Genomic DNA, 12,425 nt, shown 5'->3' with positions numbered 1-12,425 from the left:
ATAGTCTCATGTTGTTCTTAGTGAAAGACAAGACTTTGTTTCAATTTGATTATTTTATTAAAATAAAGCATTTCAATCATATTTACACAAAAACATTTAAAATATGCATCTATCTAAACTGTGTGTGCTACCACATAGTATCATTGTTGTCAATAGCCGAGCGCTGGTTACCAAAAGGTGAATATTTTATTGATCCTCTGCTGAAGGATTCAGTGTTGGTCCATGTAGTCAGTATTTTAGTGAATGGAGAGCATCATCACAAACTCTGAGCAAAAGGAGACAACACAGAGAAAGTTTAGTCAGCACGTTATATGTGATACATATCATAATCCACACTAGTAAATAGATGTTGTGAATTTGCCTAAACTGCTGATCCCCACCTTCAAAGTCAATGTTTCCGTCTGCATTGATGTCCAGCTCCTTCAGGATTTCCTCCAGCTCTCCTTTCTTCAGCTTCTCTCCCAGCAGCGTCTTGACGGCCTCCTTCATCTCTTCCTGTGTGATCTGTCCGTCACCATCCAAATCAAACTGTCCAAAATAGGATGCGACAAAAAATTTCAATTGATCTTTATCACATCCCTTAAGATAAGCTCTTTCACATGTTTACTGAAAGAAAGTAAATTGCACACAATGTACAAGTTCTAATTGAATAATTACAGTTTCATTATTAACTGGCTGACCTGTACAAAGGCAGACTGGAGCTCTTTGAGTCCCAGCATATCGGCGGTTTCTCCCATCATCCTGGGTCCCATCAGTTCAGTAAAGTCCTCAAAGTCCATCAATCCTCCCACTGTGGAGATGAAAGATAGTATGCCTTTTTATTTTACACTTCCTTGCCCATTTTTAATTAAAAGTACAGTGTGTTTCATGCTGCAGCTGAATATTCTTCACCTCACCCCTCACATCCAAATGTGTTGGAGAACCTATGTAACCTTCACTTCACCAAATCAGATCAGAATCAAACATTTAGTCACAGGTTTCTGGAAGGGAAAAATATTGCATTTGACATTACGTTTAGATTTTAATCGTATTGTTTAATTTTTAACAAATTCATCCTGTGGGCCAGATTGGACCCTCTGGCGGGCCGGTTCTGGCCCCCAGGTCGTATGTTTGACACCCCTGGGTTAAAAGATCACACATGCATTGTGGGTCATGTCCATAAATTGCTCAAAAAGTCAAAACCAAAATTTTAAAATCAATTCAGTGTATATAAAACTGTGGTTAGTGTGGTTAAAAGCCTGGCCACAGCATTCTGAACAGTCTGCAGACAATTTCAAGAGCCCTTGTCAAAATACATAAAAAGGGAGTTGCAGTAATCTAATCACAAAGAGGGCTCACTTCTCATCTTTATCTGTTGGACGATCTCCAGCAGCTCCATCTCTGTGGGCATGTATCCCATCGTCCTCATGCACTCAGCCACATCCTTGTAGTTCAGGTAGCCATCTTGGTCGTAGTCAAACTCCTTGAAGGCCTCTTGCAACTCTGTGAGATTTTTGTTTTGATTACAGTATATTAACAGTGCACGATCAGCATACATGTTGATGTGATTGTTTATTAGAATTTTACAGGATTATTTGAGATGCAGCTATTGTCATGTTAATATTTCTAGTGTGATTCTGCTGTGACAGTGTGACTTACCATCTAATTCAGCCTGAGCCAATTCTCTCTCCTGCAGGAAAAGTAATGGTAATTTTACATGTCAAAGATTTTTTTTACCTGTGGCACAATTTTGAATATCAAAATATATTTATTTGAATTATGCAAGTCCAGATGTGGCTAAATTCATACAAAAACCTTAGTGTGCAGGGGAGAATCTGAACACTGTGTATGCATACTACTATAAACAATGGAAAATATACGTAAACATTTTCAAGCTGAATTGACCCAAATGATTTGTTAGTGCTCTTTAGCTGGATAACCCTAATGAAACGTGACATTAATGCCCAACTAATCAGCTGCTAATACTGTGTGCACACGGAGCTTAGTGGTAGAAAGATCAGGAACAAAACTATAAGTTCACTGTCTGACTTCCCCCTCACTCGTGAAAGTAAAACTGTCAGGGTAAAACTTTTTTTTTTTGCTGCAGTTTTCAGTTACAGCTTCAACGTGACCGTGGAGGAAGACATTCCAGTTCAACTGTATATGTAGATTTTAAATGCAAATGCACCAGCCAGCTACTTACAGCGCCAAACACACTGTTGAGCACGGAGGTGTAGACTTTGTTCTTACTCTCTGTGTTTTTCTTGGACGACTTCTTAGATGATTTCTTGGGTTTTTCAGAGACTGAACCAGATGGGGAGTCAACGTCTTTGCTAAAATGAAGTAAAACCAACAATAATGTATATATGTATAATCTCAAACGTCCCTGACACACAATTTCATTATAAATATACCCATAAAAAATGAGAATATCATGTCCACTGTGAGGGTCATAGTTTGAGGCTGTTGATTAAATGTGTTTTTGAAGACTGCCACAGTGTCAGTGACAGAATACAGTGAAATGTTGTTGTTTTTTACGTGTACCTTTCTGTTGAGTTGACAGAAGTTGTTGAGGGTGTCCTCTCTCCTGATGTTGACATGCTGTTGACGAGCAGACACTGTGTTTTCCAAAGGTAGCAACAATCTTATTTTGTCCACAGTGGAGAAATATTGTCATTACAGCTTTTTTTGGTGGGAAAAACCAGGTGAATCCACTTCTGCTTACCTTAATATCCTCTCCTAAATGGCGAGAAAAGAAAACCACAGTTGCTGTCTGGGCCTCCTCGATTAGAGCTTCCTCTTCTTGTGTTGCTCACTCTCTGGTTTCCTTCTCCTCTCTTGACTTTCTTCCATCAGAGAGGCTTAACAGGTAACTGCCCAGCTCAGTGAGCAGCCAGTGATTAGAAAGCCAAACGTGCAGGAGCAGTGTGCCTGACGTGACATCTGAAAGGTCATTTAATCACTATTTATTTAGTTCAATCCCAACATCAACTCTGTAGCCTTTTTCACCTTGTAGGGTTGAGACAACCATAAAATCAATAACTTATCATTCTATTCATCTATTTCAGTAATTAACATGTATGCATTTTTCAATCATTCATTTTTTTCCGGCTTATTTTTTGTCACTTCGACCCTATGAAATGAAATGATGAATGTGTTCATAATGAATGAGCAAAAGAGGGAAAAACATGCAACATAACTTTATTTTTCACATGTCAAAACAGAAAAAAGACGCCTAAAGTCAGTGACCATAAATATCCATTGAATGGGTGCTCCGAGGTGTTTGGATTTTTTCTCTATTTTGTAAATAACATTTACATTTTTATTTTCATCGTTTTCCCAAAGTAAATCAATTACATAATTTAATAAAGTTTGCAATTCGCAGTTTCACCATCTTAATGCATGTTGACTGCACTCCTCATAGTACAGATATTAAAATTGATAACTTACCATAAACTATGTTGTTATTAATTTATTAACTTCTACACTTTTTCAATTCACATACACTTTCATCACCAGTGTTTATTTTATATATTTATTTACATTCACTCTCTGCTCACAATACCTCTTTTCTTATCTTCTTCAGGAAATGTGTTTATTATTGTTAATAAGGTCATTGTAATTGTTCATCCGGGTTCTGCAGTCAGTCTGTCAGTCTGTCCAGCCCGGCATAACGGCTCACCTGCAGGCAATTACCCAATCAACACACCTGTCTGCGTCTCCTCTCCTCAGCGGCGTTAAAGTATGAATAGTTGTGATTTAGTTTTAACATATTTATCAAAACAGTAATGGAATATGGAGGAAAAATAGGACTTTTGGACTCAACTGGAACACATTGTCCCGCTGTGGCGTTTTCGTGACGTCACAGGACGTTCAACTCTCAGGTACGTTTCTGTTGAAATCACCCTGGAAAGACTTATTAGTTTTAAAGCGAATTAGTGTCACCAATAATTTAACTCTGTTTTAACTTGAAAAAACTCTTCAATGCATGTGAAGTATTCTTTAAACTCCGACAGGTTTATGATAAATGTTGACCATAAGTTATTTAATGATGAAAACCCCAAACATACAATGACGTATAAAGTAAAGGTTTTTTCCCGCGTTAGGTTGTTGTTTCAGTAACGTGTGTCTGTCTTTTCTAGAACCGTCGCTGGTGAAAACGAGTGAAGAATCGCAACAGTGCAATTGGTAAATTTGTCCACTAGATGGCACAATACCTCAGTAAGTACATGTGTTTTCCACACATGGTAATTATAACGGTAATAGTCATTAAAACATGTGAGAATGAATCAGCAATTCTTAAATATGTCGTAGTAATAAAGTTGGTTTGAATAGTTTCTATCAGTAAATAGTGATATTAGATTGTGTGCAGCAACAATAGTTTTTTTTGGCTTTGTTCTTTTACAGATTTTATTTTTGGATGATTTGTCTGTGTCTTTTATTTTATTTTGTGATATTTATATATTATAAACACATTGACGTATTAGCTGGGATATATCTAAAATACACTGTAAAACAAATATTTACATGCATAATGTGTCCCAATTGAAACCCATTCTGACAATAGTGATTGTGTGGAAAAGGTGTGTGTGTGTGTGAGAGAGAGACTGTCCCACTAAGGCCAGCCTGTTGGGCAGAATTCAAAAACTTTATTTGTAAAAAGAAAACGATGCAAGACATTTCAGTTACAGTTTGCTTTACAGAGAACTAGGCTAGAAAAATATATTTTCACGATAAAATGCATTTAAGGATACAGTTATTTTCAGTGTCAGTACAATCTTTTGTGAGGTGTGCTGTGCTTTCAGTTTTACCATTTGCTTTGTTTAGCAAAGTTAAGGTTTAATGATGGTGAGTTTTTTTTTTCACCATGTTAACTTCAGTAAATAAGCTTGGCACTTTTGTTTAAAACACTTTTGATTCTTATTATAGTTTGACTAAGAAATTAATGAAATAGCCACTGTGTGCAGTGGAATTATGTGTCCAGTGGAATGTACCAGCAAATAAAATTCTTCAGTTCACTCTTCCATTTTTTCACATTAACACATGTGAAAGTAAGTGGTAATGATGTAACTTGTCTTCCTGGATATTAAGGTAGTTGTTGTAGTTAGAGCCATTTACAACATCTCTTGTTTTTTTTTAGGATTTTTATCTCCTGCTCTGTGTTATTCATTCCCTGAAATCAACATTGTATTCAGTCCCTGTATAAACCTCATCTAATGGTCATCTTCACATTTCTGTCTTCTCAAACCCACACCTTTCCCTTCCCACTGCCATCAGCTCCCTCTCGGCCTCCGCAGCAGCCAGTGCCCAGGCCGCGGTGCTTTGTGGCAGGCAGGTTCTTGTACACAGCTCGACTGTAGGGAATGAAGCACAGGCCCAGCTGCAGGTGTCGGGCCAGGCGACAGTACGCAGCCAGAGCCAGGACCAGCAGAGGGGTCACCAAGAGGAAGCCCACGACCAGAAGAGCCACACAGCCGCCATCAGTCAGCAGCTCTGAACAGTACGGGGTTGTTCCATGAGGGCGGACCTGCAGAGACCAGAAACAGAGGTTGCTATGTCAACACTTTTTATTCTGCAACTGTAGATGTTGCTCAAGTGCATCTCTCTCTTCAGTTAGAAAACTTTCTTTGTTAGTTTGAAAAGTTTGATATTGGGGGATCCCAGTGATGATATACGGAGTACAACTAGTCTTTGTGCACTTCTAGAGTACAAATATTTAGTTTCTCACAGCTTACTTTCATCTCATTAATCTGATATTAAGCAACATTTATGATATGTGATTTTTACATTTTTTTTATTACAGGGTAAACAATAGAGTACTTAATAAAACTTCAAGGAATATTCAATTCCAGCACAGTCAAGCACAATCAAACATGTAATCATTATAGTCAAGGTATTTGTATTTGTTGCTGAGCAATAACACTGAGGGAGTGGGAGATGAGGTGAATGGGTCAGGATTTGAGTGTAGGAGAGGAATGGGAGACAGCAGCTTTGAATCATCCTTATCGCCCCATGAAGGGCGAAGTGAACATTTGAGTGCATGAAAAAAGAAAAGTGCAGGGAATAAATAAAAAAAAAGGGCGGTTGCAGGTCACAGTAGAGTGCATGTTGACAAGCATGTAGCCAAGTATCTATTATCTTTGAAAAATTGTAGAGATGAGGTCAAAGTTATGTTTTGATTCAACCTTTCTTTTTGGGATAAAATCATTTTAGTTTTGTAGTTTCTACACAAATACAGAATTGTTTTGACGCTGACCTGATAGAGTTACAGCTGTTCATGAAGAAATACCAGCCACAGAGAGAAAGTAAAACATCAGGGGGAGTAAATGGGGGAGGAGAGTGGAAGGAGTTGTAATAGAAAAAAGTGTTTGTTTGTACTTAGTGAGGCCTCATGTTTGGCTCTAGTTCTGAGCCAGGTTTTACAACAACATGCCTTAAAAATGTTTTAACTGTGGACTGTTTTGTTGGATGTGAACAAAAATATGGTGAAAATGTGCTCACAATGTAAACAGCTCCAGTTGTGGAAGTGCTTTACCCACATTTCTGTCTCTACTTTTCTTGTCACCCCCTTTTTTAATTTTAGATTTCTTTCCCTTTGTCGATGCTCCCAGGTCCCGGTTAATCCTTTTCTAAGCTGCTGTCACATGAGGTCTCACTGTGAGAGAGTAAGGGAACAGAGAATCCTGAACTCTCTGGTCATTAAGGAGAAAATGCCATTGGTATTTATTAAATAGCTGTGAACCATGATGACCTTTTTGGGATAGTCCAGGATAATGTTTAGTGGCCCACATAAATATGCTGTGCTGTTTGATGTACACATGCACTCATTACATATACATACCTTATTGTTTTCATAACACACATCTGTGCACTTTCACAGATTGTGTCTTTCTGGGTGCACTGTAATTCCCAACTGGCTACAAAGCAGTCTTAAAAGTTTTGGACTCTGTAGACTCCTGACCCCTCACCCTCCCAAGATCATCCATCTCTCAACATCTGAGAGAAACGTCAGACTTATCTGATTATGAAACCTCTCATCACCGATGGAGCCAAACTCCACCCTCAGCCCCAGACTCGACGTTTTCCAACTTTTTGATCAAAGTTATGAGATTAGGACTTTCAGGTCTTTCATAGGAAGATGAATGCCGCTATCTCCATGTCCATCGTGTGTGTTGAAGAAACACATGTGCGCATAAAGATTTAGTTGTTAACAACTCTCTCACAGCCGTGGAGCTCAGTGTGATTGGCTGAATGTGCTGCTGTTAAATGTCTTGAATCCTGATCCATATTGCTTTCACTGCCACTTAAATTAAGGCTTATCCATATTTCGAGAGCACAAAAATAACATCCACACTGAAATATAACTCAAACGCTATGGAAGTAAAGCTGTCTCACCAGACTTTTAAATTTTAAAAAATTCAGTGGTAGAACTGAATTTTTTAGCAATAAAACAATGTATTTAAACGTTTATGTCTTTAAATGTTTAATATGTTATTATCACTTATTTTTCAGGGTCAAATATTCAAGGTTTAAAATAATATTTATCCAAAGTGCTCAAATGTACTTAACTTATTGGAATTTGAGATAAATTTGAGGTCAAATCACACCAAATCATACTATATTCCATTGTTCATGTGATGCTGATGCTTGGAATTACGTTTGTATCCTTTGTGTTTTAGTGAAGCAACACACATTTTTGATTTTGCTTCAAGCTTTTGATTCAAGCCATAATCGATTGCTTCTTTTTGGTATTCCAGATGCTAGATCTAAATTTCTTTTAACTCTGATTTAAAAATGTGCATTGGTCTACTACTAAATTTAAGCATGCTGAATTGTGGCAAAAGTCTAGTTCAAAAGGAGAATGTTGAAATACACTGCTCAAACACTTAATTGACACATCATTTCTTTGATTTATTTTAATTTTCATTTTATTTTGGTCAGTGAAGATTTTGATATGATTTTAGGTGTACTGCTTTTTTTTTTTAGCAGTACATATAGTTTCAATGTAAAATTTTCACTGCTATTATGTTTGAAAATTTAAATCTGACAAGACAGATTTACTGCTATAAAAGTCCTACATTATACATCACTCACTCACTCACTCACTCACTCTCCCCCCTTACTGTAGAGTGGCAGAGGAAGCCAAACACCACCATGACAGTGGCTGGCGTCAGGATGGTACCAAACACCAGTGCAGCCAGGCACGCGTTGATCGCAGCGATCACCAGGTTCTGAGCCGTCACCAGTACAGAGCAGGCCCAGCAGTCCAGGGATCCTCTCAGCTCCAGCGCAGCTTCACTGGCCCCACCACCAGTCTCTGCAGCAGAATATGGAGGAGGTACGACCACACGTGAAGGTGTTTCTCTGCCTCCACCCACTGCAGTGGTAGAGGCCAGGGAGTTGGAATGGTGGAGATGGTGTGGGTGAATGGGGTGATGATGATGATGGTGGTGATGAGGTGGCAGTTCCTCAGACAGGTCTAAGGCCTGATGGTGGGCCCCCTTCTCTAGAGTACCACTCATACTCATAGTGAACTGTGGGCAGAAAAATTAGAAAATTAGATTTTTCTTTTTTTAAGCAGAATTAGCAGATGTTTTGAAATCCTGACAATAATTGCTGTAAGATGTTTATTGAGTAGAGATTTTCTCACATACACCAACTGTATACATTGTAAATTACATATAGATATTTTTAGAGTTCAAGTGCTGCCACTCATTCCACAATTTGGTTAGAACTCACAAATGTGAATTGTGCTGAATTATGTATTTTTTCTTTAACAACTTTTGAATATCATGGTACTGATCTACATCACGTTTGAAAAGAAACAATCTAACAAATCCTAATCAATACAATTTATTCTGTTAATGGAGACTAAACTTTATCTGACTAGCCTATAGAAGTCTAATGTGAAGTATATCAGAGACCTAACATTTTTTTTGATAATATCTCAGTATGTGAAGCATTTAAGTGCGTACAGTCTATAACAATATATATTAATAATATTATTGCAATGTGCAACACAAGGATTAAAGGTGCCTTTACAAAACAAAAAGTCAGTCAGAAAATGAGTACCTTTTTAAAAAAGTATGTGTTTACACAAAATTCACAAGTTCAGTTAAATAAGTTATTTATATTGTGTCAGACAGATTTCCACAGTAGGTGGTGCACAGCTGTGTCTGGTACAGGATATCCTCACTTCTCAAAGGTCATGTGACAGTGATGGTGCAGTGGGAAGGGGATGTGCGGGGTGAGTAATGATGAGTAACGGGGGCCAGGTCAGCTGCTAAAAAAACTACAGCAGTGGAAAAATCCCAGTGAGATCAACATGTCAGTCTTTGCTTTTAGTGGTAGCTGTTTCTCTGGTTAAATAATAGCGATCTGCATTTCTTGGGTCTCGTGGGTGACATTAAATAATCTATGTTACATTTGCTGGAAATTTACATCAACAGTGCAAATCATGATATACCATTTTTGTCCATGGTTGTTTATTTTAGTGTGTGTCTCCCATTGTTATCACAAGTGTTGTTCTAAGGTGGAAGGTCACACAGGAAGGACTGGCAGGAAAGTGTGTGTATGGCATGTATGGCGTGTGTCTTGGCGAGACCCTTACTTAAAATACATTCATTATATGCCCCACCCATTTTTCTCACTGTTCTCATCATCATTTATTTTTTTAAATTATACATGTCCTTATTTCAGATACATTCTGAAATTTAAATCAGAAAATCTTCGGCTGTGAAGTAAATGTAGGTCATTGTCTTGATTCATTATTAACTCCTTGTAGAATTCATGCTATTGTCAATGCTCAGTGAGTTCATACAGTGTTATTATGCTTTTGTTCTGTCTTTTGTTATTCTATTGCTCTGTTGTCTAGAACAAAGCAGCAGCTGCAATTAGTTCTGTGTCTCAGACAGACGTTTTTGAAAATCAATGTGTTCATCCTTCCAGAATATAAGCTCTTGTAGCTCATTTTAAATGTAGTCAGGCACACAAAGGTGTCCAGGTGTTTTGGAAATAATATATATTTTAAAGGTTTCAGTGTGATGCCGCTGCAACTTCTACTCACGTTGTGTTGTGGGGCCTGGTGGACCTCTTGCTGTTCCTCCTCCAGAATGTTGCTGCTTTTCTTTCACTTCTCAGTAACAATCCTGTCCACTCAGTCCTGTAAGCACACACACACGTTTTCCTCTCACACTAAAAGAAAGAACTTGGCTGGTCGAGTAGAAACAAATCTTTTTTCTTGTCTGAAGTTGAAAGAGCTTCCACTGTTTTTGGAGCCCTTATCTATTTGGTGGTGGTGGTATGCTGGTATGTTGGCTTCCTGCAGCTCTGCTCTCCCCCTGCTTCTTCTCGCCACTATCCAGAGTTGTCAGTGGAACTGATAGTCTCACTTGTCTGTCCCACTTGCAGTATTGAATTCCTGCCCTTGTGTGAAGAAGTTGTAGCACACAAGATGTTTCTCCTCAGCTGCTGGTAAAGATTCCACTCACAATTTTTGTGGTCTTTGTCTTAAGTATGTCAAACGCCTGTCTCTCCTCCTCTTTTTACCCCCCTTCATCAAACTGTGTCCTCAGTGCTTTCTCTCTTTCCCTCCCTCCTCCATCCATCCCACTTTCTCTCCACCCCCTACCTTTCTCCAACAACTCCTCTCAGCACATGTATTCCACGCTCTTATCCAAGGCAAGTTCTACCCCGGTTCACCCCGTCCTGGTTGCAGTGGGGGCTGGGTGTTGCATGTTAGGGGTTAGAGAGTGAGGCGGTTGTCTGATAAGTTGAGGTTCAGGAGAGCAGAGAATGAGGGGGAAGGGCAGCAGAAACATGTGGTTTGTGTTTAAAGGAGTGGACCACTCATACTATGATGTTGAACACATTTTTCAGGTTGTTTTATGTTGTTATATTTTTGTTATTTTATGTTACAAGAGTCCAGAAGGCCTTTTTTTAATTTTGAAATTAAACAAACAAACATGACATATACGTGTCAAGTTTAGGCAAGTTTAGGATTCAGGATTTTTACTTGTCATATGCACAGAGATTAAAGTAAAACATGCAGTGAATTGAGGACTGAGTTGATCTGTCTTGATATTGTATAAACACAGTAGAAGAAAAAGCAAACAGCATTTAAAGAATGAAAATCTAGTGTTAAAGCCCATTTAAATGGCTACACATATATATTATACAATTGGTTAAGTAAAAATTATATATACATCTTTGACGTAAAGAAATAGATCTTGTACATTCAAGGTCCAAACTGGACAAAATTTATACAATTTGAATAAAGTGCCCTTATGGATTAAGTATCCATTTTTGATAACAAATGGCACCTTTTTAAGTGACAGTTGTACAAATAAAAAGGGCCAAAGTACAAATATTTTTTCAGATTCTTTAACTTATTTAATAGTCTAAAATGTTTTACTTGAAGTAACTGATGCCACACTGCATAATGACTCTGATGTATATGGGCTCCTGCACTTGTGCCATGAACGGTGGTGATACAGTCTTTTACTTCCTCTTTTCAAGGCGAAATTCCAGGACAACACAAGACTTTCTTGTTAAATTTCTGACTTATCATCCTGAATTCAGCTCAGTTCATGTACAGTGACATTTTATGCCTTATTGTGCTGTGACATTTTTATACCAGACTTATACTGTGACGTTTTTGATGATTTACTATATATAACATTTTTATACCTGACTGTACTGTGATATTTGATAATGATTTACTATACTGAGACGTTTTTATACCTTACAATAAGAGTTATAAAAAAGACATAGTAAGTATGTGATCCAAATTCGGCCAAGAAAGTCATAGTATAGTATGTCTTCCAGAATGAGACAAAAAAGTCATAGTATAGTATGTCACCCAAAATGAGACAAAAAAGTGATAGTATAGTATTATGTCCAAAATTGGCCAAAAAGGTCATAGTTAGCCTGTATCCCAATTTACTCAAAAAAGTCTTAGTATAGCATGTCGTCCAAAATCGGCCAAAAAATCATAGTATAGCCAAAAGTCATAGTTTAGTATGTTATCCAAAATCACTCAAAAAGTCATAGTTTGTAGCATCGTCCAAAATCTGCAAAAAAAAAGTATGGTATGAGTCAAAATCTGCAAAAAAATGTCATAGTATAGTATATGGGTCAAAATCACTCAAAAGGTCATAGTATAGTATGTCGTCTAAAATCACTCATAAAAGTCATAGTATAGTATGTGTCAAAATAGGCCAAAAAGTCATAGTATATAGTAATATAGTCGTCAAAATCACTCAAAAAACTCATAGTATGTTGTCCAAAATTACTCCAAAAAGTCATAGTATAGTTTGTCGTCCAAAATCACTCAAAAAAGTCATAGTTTAGTATGTTATCCAAAATCACTCAAAAAAGTCATAGTTTATTATGTCATCCAAAATCTGCAAAAAATGTCATAGTATAGTATGTCATCCAAAATGAGA

General features: G+C 37.6%; 2 protein-coding genes across 3 annotated transcripts; both read right to left on the bottom strand.

Annotated features, from left to right (window-relative positions):
- Positions 1-57: 57 nt before the first annotated feature.
- On the bottom strand, positions 58-2,839 carry si:cabz01076231.1 (calcium-binding protein 2). 2 transcript variants are annotated; one of them, XM_044022683.1, is made up of 8 exons: positions 2,705-2,839; positions 2,524-2,597; positions 2,183-2,312; positions 1,639-1,669; positions 1,339-1,482; positions 681-790; positions 381-528; positions 58-265 (listed from the first exon to the last, which is right to left on the bottom strand). In XM_044022683.1, the coding sequence occupies exons 2-8, from the start codon at positions 2,577-2,579 to the stop codon at positions 237-239; spliced, it is 648 nt and encodes a 215-aa protein (XP_043878618.1). In that variant the 5' UTR covers positions 2,580-2,597; positions 2,705-2,839; the 3' UTR covers positions 58-236. The 2 variants fall into 2 exon arrangements, with proteins under 2 accessions (XP_043878618.1, XP_043878617.1); XM_044022682.1 differs by having other exon boundaries at positions 2,524-2,580; positions 2,705-2,838.
- A 1,767-nt stretch (positions 2,840-4,606) lies between these two features.
- tmem88b (transmembrane protein 88 b) lies at positions 4,607-10,675 on the bottom strand. The gene is made up of 3 exons (XM_044020558.1): positions 10,046-10,675; positions 8,103-8,513; positions 4,607-5,506 (listed from the first exon to the last, which is right to left on the bottom strand). The coding sequence occupies exons 2-3, from the start codon at positions 8,505-8,507 to the stop codon at positions 5,222-5,224; spliced, it is 690 nt and encodes a 229-aa protein (XP_043876493.1). The 5' UTR covers positions 8,508-8,513; positions 10,046-10,675; the 3' UTR covers positions 4,607-5,221.
- Positions 10,676-12,425: the final 1,750 nt, after the last annotated feature.

The sequence above is a fragment of the Solea senegalensis genome, linkage group LG3, assembly GCF_019176455.1.
Source record: "Solea senegalensis isolate Sse05_10M linkage group LG3, IFAPA_SoseM_1, whole genome shotgun sequence".
NCBI lineage: Eukaryota > Metazoa > Chordata > Actinopteri > Pleuronectiformes > Soleidae > Solea > Solea senegalensis.
This window is presented reverse-complemented; position numbering and strand designations above follow the sequence as displayed.